The 10401-nt window shown below is 30.1% G+C and overlaps 2 protein-coding genes across 2 annotated transcripts; one reads left to right on the top strand and one right to left on the bottom strand.

Annotated features, from left to right (window-relative positions):
- Positions 1 to 763: 763 nt before the first annotated feature.
- On the top strand, positions 764 to 5596 carry cubi_00707 (uncharacterized protein; the record flags this gene model as incomplete). The annotated part of the gene is made up of 2 exons (XM_029017720.1): positions 764 to 787; positions 869 to 5596. 2 exons carry the CDS (start codon positions 764 to 766, stop codon positions 5594 to 5596), a joined length of 4752 nt encoding a protein of 1583 aa, XP_028873518.1.
- A 36-nt stretch (positions 5597 to 5632) lies between these two features.
- cubi_00706 (uncharacterized protein) lies at positions 5633 to 10039 on the bottom strand (the record flags this gene model as incomplete). Its single annotated transcript, XM_029017719.1, has 2 exons — positions 5633 to 6804; positions 7192 to 10039. The coding sequence occupies 2 exons, from the start codon at positions 10037 to 10039 to the stop codon at positions 5633 to 5635; spliced, it is 4020 nt and encodes a 1339-aa protein (XP_028873517.1).
- Between the last annotated feature and the right edge of the window lie 362 nt (positions 10040 to 10401).

Raw genomic sequence — 10401 nt, 5'->3', positions numbered from 1 at the left:
GAGAAAATTCTTTTCCTTTTTTAAATCTTTAACTTATTAATTCATCAATTAATTGTCAATTTTCGAATTATTGCTCGACTTTGTTCTTTAACTTTCTTACTATTTTATAATATTTTTTCTGCTTGAATCCATAGCCTTTTTTTTGCACCAGAGCCAAACATGTGGCCAAAAGGCGCCAAACACTGCATCACTTACTAGTACTGTGCATAATTTAAATGGGATAAATAAATCCAGAAAAAATCCAGAAAAAGTGAAATTTCGAAACTTATGATTGGGAGAATTTTTAAAATTGATTTTTAAGTTAAATACTTTTACTCTTTGAATTTCTTCTTTTTTTTTCTCTTCACCTAGTTAATTATCTCTTGATTCATTTATTTTTGATTAAAATTCATACCATAATTATAAGGTCTAATTAGATGAACTTCTTAAATCCTTCCTAAATCTAAAAACTAAAATCTCATAAAAAGTTTATTAAGGGCTTTCAAAACTGGATTTTCCCTCCAAAAATTTTACATTAATGTTTTTTTTTCTCCCCCACATCACTCTGCATGCACTTCTTTTTATAATACCGGTTCTACAGGTCAATTTGGCGCCAATATGATTTTTTTATGGTTAAGTTAAAACAATAAAAACTCATGAAAGTAAATATTTTTGTATAATTGATTGCAATATTTATGGATTAAAGTTAGGAGAAGAAGAAAATCCATAATTAGGTGTTCAAGGACAATATTCGGTAAACCGGAATAATCTAATATTTCATTTAATGGAGGAGGATCTGATAGAAAAGGTGAGTAAAAGTACCGAGTTTCAAGTGATAATTGTAATAAGAGATAAATTAACAAAATCAAATTTAATTAACTGTTTTTAGATTATCTCAAATATAATAATAACTTTGGACCCAAGTAAAAATACAGTGGTTGAGTCTATAAATGTGGGCAATTGTATGGTCAGAGAAAGATCTCAGGCAGAATATTTCTTGGATACTATATGCGATCAAGATAACTTGAGAATAGATGAAGTGGTATTTGAAGTACTAAAATCAGCAAAATATAAAAGTAAAAATGGCTCAATAGGAGAAGATTTGCAACATGGAGTGGAATTTATTAGTTTATCAATTTTGGATAAGTTTGTGAAGAGAAAATGGGTACTATTAAGTAATGAAGATAAATCTCGAGTAAGAAATAAACTTTTGGAGATTTCCGTGTGTGGAATAGATTGCATAAATGATGATTTGATTCTGGTGAGTTCTTCATTTGCAATAAGAAAGCTTTGTTGTACCTTTAGCAGAGTAATTATTCAGGATTACTTTGTATCTTGGAAAGTATTTATGAAGGCTATTTTAGATTATAGAAACAAACTTGTGAATTTTGATAATTCTGGAATAGTATTAGTTAATGAAAACTTTCTAAGAAATAGAAATATTACAAATTTAACAAAACTTGTTTTGGGTATTACAAAAGAGATTTCGGAAACTTTAATTAATTCAAATACAAATGAAATAAACTCAAAAATGAGAGCTTCTTCCACAAATGGATTATGCAATGAAATTGAACCAGTATTACATATAATTAGTAATGAGCTTCGGAATGCATGTAACTTTAAAAGGAAGGAGAAAATGTTGGAATCCAATATAAGTAATTATGATATTTCTTTAATAAAACAAAGCTTGGATTGTTTGAAAAATTTAACAAATATAATAGATTCTGGAAAGTTACTGAATTTGAGACTAGATGATCTTTTGATTATTTTACATAATACTGGGATTCTAGATAGTAACGAAGAAATTTTAGATCTTTTGGATTCTCTTGTACAAAATTTGACAAAACAAAAAAAAGGAGCAATATTTGTGTTAGATTACCAGGATCTAAATAGATTTGTACTTGGAGTTGCAAACTTAGTAAAAAATACAATTTTGAATCCAAAATTATTTTCAGAAGATCCAGATTATGATACAAGTTTGATGCATTTGAACTGGATAAAGTTGTTTAAAGATCTTATAGAGGGTTGTATTCCAGCTATAGTAAGAATTCCAGATAATATTACTTTGGAGAACTCGAATAATAAAATGGATGTAATTATTTTGGTTTGGAAAATAACTTTGGCATTTTGCATGCATCCTTACATTTCAGTCTGTGATTTAGCGGTTTCCACTCTTTGCCAAATCTTAAAGATTCTTGTTAAAGAACTACCAAGTTTGTACAAAGATGAATCCAAGTACTTTTATTTGGTTAAAGGCTTTCAAATTGATATTTTGTTGGTATTTCTATACATTAGGTCGCTTCGTATTGGGGATCCAAAGATCAACTATTTAACAGATGAGTGGAACCCGTGGAATTCCATGATCTCAAATATGATCTTTAATTCTTTAACAAAACTTAATTCTGAAACTGTAAATATTCTTTTTCACTTTCCAAATCAACCTTATAATTTTTCTCTAATAGCTTCAAAGTACTTTAAACTTTTGGATCAGTACAATATTGTTGATTCTTCACATATTAAGTTCTTTGGGGATGTTGAAACATCAGAAAATATGCTCATTTCCAAAAATAGCAGTAATAACTTGGGATCTTTTAATAACTCTTATAGTTCTTTAAAAACCAGAATAATTCAGTTGGTGAATTCTCTTGTTGATTTTGGGCAGGGAATACTTCTGGAAAAACTTATGGAAACCTGCCTGAATATTGCAGTTTTCATTTTCAGCTCACATCCTTTCAACTCAAGATGCAGTTTCCATTCTTCAGAAAATTCTTCTAATAACAGCTCTGTTCAAAATTTATGTCAAAAGTGCGTTTTTATAGATGGAATGTTTTTAATACTTGAGACAATCCTTAATAGAATCAGCTTTAACATCCATAATTTGCCTAAAAATGATGCATTTTTAGATCCTAGTACCAAGTTTGAATTAAAAACCATCCCATCATTCTTTGATCTTTTAAGCCAAGATGTAAACTATAAAGAACAAAAAGTGTGGATTTCATCGTTATTTAAGTTAATGAATGGTATATTACAACTTCCTTTGTTAGAACTTTGTGGGCATTTCTTAGAATCAAGACGTCTTATTTTCATATCTCAGACTGTAATTTGTGTAGAATGGTATCAGGAATTATACAAAGACGTAAGTACCATGATTAAAAAAGATGGGATTTTGAGTATTTATATGAGTTACTTAACAAATTCTGGAGGACTAATAATTCCCGAATTAAGAAAGACAGCATCTTATTGTCTGTCAAGAATTTTATTAAGTCAGCCAAAATTGTTTGAAGAAAATCTCTCAATGGTTATTCAAGTAATAAATGAAAGTTTGAATAGTTCCGGTACTTGTTTTGAAGAAAAGATGACTTTAAGCTCTGTTTTAATTGCTGCTACAAATGCGGAAGGGAACTTTAATAGAATTTCAGAAAGCTGTGAAATGGCATCTAAAGTGGCATTTAGCCTACTTTCAAGAAATTCTTTTAATTTCTCTAACCAAGAGGAAGTTCTGGATTTCTTATTTAGAGATCTTGTGGAGGCTGTAAGAATGTCTAGGGAGCCAAGCGAACAAAACTGGAAGAATTTGGTTCTTCTCAAAAATTCTCTAACATTATTATTCTCTGTTTTTGGAAATGTGAAATTACCAGACGAATTTTCATCTCTTAAAAATGGTGGATTTCTCAAAGAAGAAAGATCTCACTTAGTTTTGAGGCATCCTTTAGAAAAGTTATCGAGGCAAATATTTGATTCAATTTGTTTAATTACTTTAGTTTTTTTGAAAATTTGTGATAATAGTAATAAATCCCAATTGGAAGAATTAAATATAATTTCTCTTTTTAATTCCATTTCAGACCAAGAATGGATGGCTAGGAGTGGTATTAAAAACCAATCTGACTTCAAAATAATTAAATTGTCTCAAATTACGAGCTACAGGATGATTTTCTATAATAGTTTTCTTCAAATCAGAAGACTTACCTTTTCTATAAGAAATCTTTTAATCAAGTTACTAGTATCAACTTTCACCTTGGGTACTTGCAAAGATATTTTTCATGATCAAGCTATTAGCATGATTCCGAATCCAGGATTATACTTTGAGGAGGGAAATGTTAACCTGTTATTAAAAACATTAATAGATCCAATCAGATCTTTGCCCATTCATATTTTAAACTTTATTATTAAAAATGGTTGGTACATTATTTTCTCTCCTCAATCACTCCCTAGATTCCAAGATGGGTATCCCACCGACATATTCTTGGAAGAGGTATTCTCCAATAGATTTGTCCCTTCAGTACTTGATAAGCTTAGATCTGAGTGGCAAAAACTAATGATCTCACAAGCATATATATTATCTTCGTCTATTTCGGAATTAAGAAATTTAAGTTTGGAAAACGTATCTTCATCAATACCTTTTCAAGATCCATTTAGAGTATTACTCAATTTAAATATTGATTTTAAAGAATTTCCAAGTAATCTAAAAGATAACTCTCTTTATAATGTGATTTACAATTCACATTATAATGACTTGTCAGAAACTTCTTTTATTATTTTAAAAATTGTGAATAGATTCATTCTGAGTACAAACCGTCAAAGCAATTCAAGCTTTAAATTAAAAACTGAACCCAAATTAAGTAATCATCCAGTTAAACTGAAATCAGGATCTAGTAATAATGAAGATTTTCAAATGGATTATTATGAATACCATTATAATCAAAATCATTATTATGAAGATTACGAATTTCAGGATCCAATGTTGATGGACTATGAAGAGACGGTAAATTACTCTTCACAAAAGAGCAAGACACAGCCAAAACATATTTCTTTGTCTCAAGTCTTTCTTTTAAATCAAAATCTGATGAAATCTTCTTTAGAGATATTGATTGAGTTTTTAAACTTTCCAGATCCGAATATATTGGAGACATCGTTACATATTATTCAAAAATACCTTCAACAGTATATAAACTTTACAAATCAAGGAAACCACTCAAAATATTCCGATATCCACATTTCTCTGATTAAAAATCTTTTAATCCAACTATTAAAAGTTGGTCCTAGGGCTTTACCATTTGATCCACTTAATCTGTCTCCAAGCAAAAGCGACAATATAAAGATTCCAACACCTTTAAACTCTTATATAAAATTAAGCCACCCAAATTTACTTAAAAATGCCATAATTGATTGCATTCAGAGTATTATTAGATCAGACCAAGACTGCCTAAATTTTATAAACAACACCAAGAATGAACTTAGTAAAGATTTGAGCAAAAATATAACCAACAAAAATTTCTCTTCGCCTAATCTTTTACCTTACAATGATAACTTGTACAACCAACAAGTACCAATCCCAGATGAAATCTTGAAAAAAGCATATAACTGCCTGGAATTTTTATTTTCAAAGTATTATGAATATTCACCTTCTGGGTCGGAAAAAATCTTTTCCCAACAAGATATAATCCTTATATGTAAGACATTTCTTGAAGAACACATCACAGACATTGTCTTTTCTCAAACATCTGTATTGGGTGCTTTAATTGGAAATATCCTACACAGTCTGAGCCAGATCTCATCTCAGAATGAGCAAAACCCATATATAAATTTTACTACTTTTATCAAACCAAGTTTCCAATAATTTTCCAAACTTCCCCTAATACTTTTATATATAAATTTATCCTTTAAGAACCTTTCCAAACTTTAGAAGCGCGAGCTTTGAGTTTCCTGTTGACTCTGAGATTAAAAAACCTCCAATATCTGCATATATTGGATGCCCCCTTACTGAAAGCAAGCTATAATCCTTTTTTTCACTACCTGGTTCATTGCCTTGCTCACTGTTTGTGGTTTGACCAATCCTTGTAAACTCTTCTTCTAATACTCTTCCTTCCTCCGTATTAGCTATTCGTCTTGAGTTTCCGGAATTTATCGGTTCTGAGGTTTCTCTCTCAAGATATGGGTTAAATTTTGCACTTTCATTTAATGTGTGAATTACCTGAGAAGAGTAATTAGAAGATTTTCTTTTTGATACTTCCTGATGAGCATTCAAAATGTGAAAATACCCAAAATTAAATTTTGAAGAAAGATTTTCAGAATCAAAAATTCGAACATATTTGTCCTTGGTGTTTATGGATAGAACAAAATCTCCATTAGAATTGTAAACTGACCTTCTATAGCTTTGTGAGTCCCTCAGAGTAGGAATAGTGAAGTTTCTGCATCCATTGCCATTAATGGTTTCTTTGAACCTCAAATCCAGCTGTTTAAGATAATCATCTACTCCGCTTACGACCATTTTGAGGTCATTCTTTGGAGAAAAACATGACATAATTGCCATACATGGTAATTCAAACTTTATAATGGGGTCATTTCCATAAATCTTCTGTCTTAAATCCCATAGTTTACAGCTTGAATCAAAAGATGCTGTAGAAAATATATGTGGATGATAATTTGCAAATCTTACAATGTTAATATGTGACATATGCATACTCGGTAGTATTTTTATTTGAGATCCAGTATGTGTATTATACAAACCAACAGATTTTCCAAACCCACTCGCTAAGTAATAATCATCTGTAGCATTAACCGAAATTGAACTTAATTGTGGAAATGATTTACTCTTGTTTTCTGTGTTAATTAAATAAGGAAATTTGTCATCTTGTTTATCCTGATCAGCTTTTCTATTCCCTTGATGCTTGTTATCCTGGTCTTGAAAACAATCTATTGGCTGGTAAAATGGATTTTCTTTATAACTTAAAATTGAAATTGTCCCTAATAAACAACTTCCTGCTACGAATGTTTGTGGGTGGTAATTAAACCAAGATAAACCAATAATAGGGCTCAGTGAGATTCCTAAAAAAGTTTGAAAAAGAAAAAAGTTAAAATCAGTTTAGCCATTTTTTCCGAGAATCTTATTTTAGGAATATCAGATGAATATATGAAATATACATGTGATATGTAAGTGCCTCCTTGAATTTAATGAACTTGCAATATTTAATTCCTTATTGAATTGCATGCAAACATGTAAAAGTGGCAAATCAAAATCCACTTTTTTTCATGCAATTTAGTGAATTCCACCACGTATATTACACGTAATTAATACACGGGGCATAACCATCAAATAAAATACTACTATAATTAAATATTGCAATATCCATCCAAATCTGGATTTTTGAAAATATATCAACCTTTTCTTTATTTCCTTTTCAAATGTATTCTCGTTTATAAAAATCAACTTACCTTTTTCACCCAAAATAACATCGTTATACCTGTCAATCAATTTAATTTTTCCTAAAGAAGTTCCAATTAAGATAAGATCGGATCTATCTGAGTGAAATTCAAACTGTCTAGTATCCTTCGAACTTTCTAGTAGCGTGAATTTATATTGATTTTTAATTAAGTGTTCTTCTTTAAAACTTTTATCACCTCTAACATTTTCTGAATTTGAAGAATTAAAATATAAAGTGTTGTGAATTGGTAGTGAATTAAAGCTTGGGAATCTTGATATATGATCAACATAGAATTTCCCTGCTATTAGATCTTTGTAAATTTCGTTTGTGTTTTTTATTAAGCTTTTCAAACAAAAGCTATTTTTAGATTCTGAATTGTGTACTGAAATATCATTTGAGTGATCTCTGTGCTCTCTAAATCTATTTGATTCTCTATGCAAAGTGATTATTTTACACTTTGAAAATTTTATTACAGAATTTAACATATGGCCTTCTAAAGATGAAAATGATGAAAATGAAGGCATTGTTGACATATTTGAAATTCCTGAAAATGTCTTTTGGATTCCGTATGGATACTCTCCTAAGTTATTTGAGCTACCAATACTACCATTTAATACAAAGCCTTGTTCCCCTCCTTCCATCTTTATTGGTAAGAAGCTGATTTTTGACAGTGTCAGGCCGTCTGAAGACCAGGTAACGGGGATCACAAATTCTTTATGAATTTTATACTGTTCTTTAAGATCCTCATAAATTTCTTCTGCTTCTATTTGTTTTATTTCTACTTCAATCTTCTCACCACTCATAAAAAAGAAATTCTTTACTAAATTACCAAGTAGATCTCCTGAATAAACTTTCAATTTACTCAAAACCTTTTCGTTTTTTGTTAAACTCTCGCCATAAATTCTTTTTTCTATCTCCTTTTCCAATAATAATGTTTTAGTATTTTCTTCAATCTCATCATTTTCATAATCATTCAGCTTCCTCCACCCTATACCTCTTAATATGAAGATATTGTAGCTAAGTTCATCTTTAACACAATCATTTATAATTCCATTCAAGCTTGATTTTATTAAATAAATCAAATCAGCCAGGCACATTTCTTCTCTATTTAAAGATATAAATTTTCTATTTAGGTGTCTCTCTAAGCTGTGACTATTCTGAATTATAGTTAATATTAACTCTAAATTAGCTTTGGAACAAATATTTCGTGGCAACTTAGTATTTATTGTTGAAGAATTTTCCATAGAGAAAAATAAACCTGAATTGAAATTTTTTATATCATTTAGACTGGACTTAGTGGGATTATAATACCAAGTACATCCCAACAGACTCTTAGGGTGTTCACACCAACATGAGTAGCTTTGGTCACCCTCAAATGCTGAATCCTGTAAGTTAACACTGGTTGCAAACATATTAAATATAATCGAATTAGAGCATAACATCTTGAAGTATTGCCTTATATTTTGAAACTCCAAATTGCATGTCCTGTTTATTACTGAACATGGGGTTGTACAGTTTACTGGGCTGTGGGTCAAATTTGTATTTGAGTAGTAGTCATTAATAGCTCCAAATTTTATTCCTTCTTTGACACCCTTTTCAACTTTATGTATTTGGCTCAATACTTCAGAAAAAAACTGATTACCGTGGCTGGTTGGAAATTCCATTTTTCTGAAAGCTGAAATTGACCTTGGAGTCAAGGAAGTTGTCCAGTTTGGGTTACTAGCATAGGATATAAATGCATTCGCTATATTAACAAACTCTATTGAACTTGAAGTTATTTTGTACATTACTTCACTATCCTCCTCTCCTTGTTCTTGTTCTTCTCCCTCTAATACACTTATATCACTTCCTTCTGCCTTGGATTGAGCTCCAATTTTTGGAGATCCCCCAATAAAGGACTTTCTGTGAATGTTTATTGGGAGTTGTAGTTTTTTAGTTCCAATGTAATCTTCTTCATCATATTTAGGATTTGGTTTAACATTAATGTCTACCATATGAACAAGTTCTTTCGGTAACTCAAGAAGATATCTCCCGTGTGAATTTGGCTCTGAACTAATAATGTTACCAATTCTTCCTCCTATCAAAATTTCTCGAATCCTTATTGGGCATGGAAGTCGGATAAAATGTCTACATGTATGTAAAGTTGACAAATATTTGATTTTTTTGGAAAAATCAAATATTTTACTAATTACTGCATCGTCCATATCTTTGTATATCTTTGGATCAATCTTAACTGAAGTTATTGGAGTCATTATATCTATACTAGTCCCAATTCTTAACCAGAAAATATGATTTGGGTCTTCATTTAGTATGTTCATATAAAAAACTAATCTCCAGTTTACTAATTCTGTTGCAAGTGAAATGTCTAATCTTATATTCTCCAATTCACTATTATCCAAATCTGGCACTGGCTTTTTTCCATGATTTATTATTATTCCAGAATCTCCTTCATTCCACCAATTGTATTCTAAGATCTTGAGATAGTTTTCATCTTCACCAAACTCTATTGAATATGCTTCAACTTCTTCCTTGGGTATGTTTGTATTTCTCTTACTGTTTATATTACTTATCTTACCCATCCTCTCTTTTTCAAACCAATAGTAATCTAAATCCTTCCTCTCATTTCCTGAAACTTCATGTATTTTCTCCAAACACCATTTTTTCCCCTTCTTACTTTGTACAAAACCAAATTTATGGCAGTAAAATCTCCAAATTATTGGATTATTGTGTATTATCAAATACGCAGAATTGCATGTTAAACTCAGGCTAATTGTATCTTTTGGGTTTAAAAAATAACATACTCCCATTATTATTTCTTTAGGCATCCCCAGAAGCACTGGAACTTTTGAAAGAGTCATATTTATCGGGTATTACTTTTTTCCGTTTCTTTACTTTTCTCTTTTTCTCTCTATTTCATCTTGCCTTGGATTTTAGGTACTTCATGAACTTTATTTGGAACTTTTGTGAGCCCTTATATTGTTTGTATATGGTATTCTATGAGATTACCTGTTTTCAATTTATTTAGTAAAACACTGTTCAAAAAAAAGAAATAGAGTTAAATCTGGTTACTCCTGAATAAAATAGATATAAATCAATAGTTTTTTTATTTTAATTCTCGAGAGAAAAGAATAGGATAAAAAAAATTTAATTGAATTCTTTAATGTCAACACTAATTATAATTTAAAGTTTTCCGCCCCTTATTGTAAAGAAGACCGTTGCA

Source organism: Cryptosporidium ubiquitum, assembly GCF_001865345.1.
Source record: "Cryptosporidium ubiquitum isolate 39726 chromosome Unknown contig_7, whole genome shotgun sequence".
Lineage (NCBI taxonomy): Eukaryota > Apicomplexa > Conoidasida > Eucoccidiorida > Cryptosporidiidae > Cryptosporidium > Cryptosporidium ubiquitum.
Note: the sequence above shows the minus strand (reverse complement) of the source record. Positions and strands in the feature narration are given on the sequence as shown.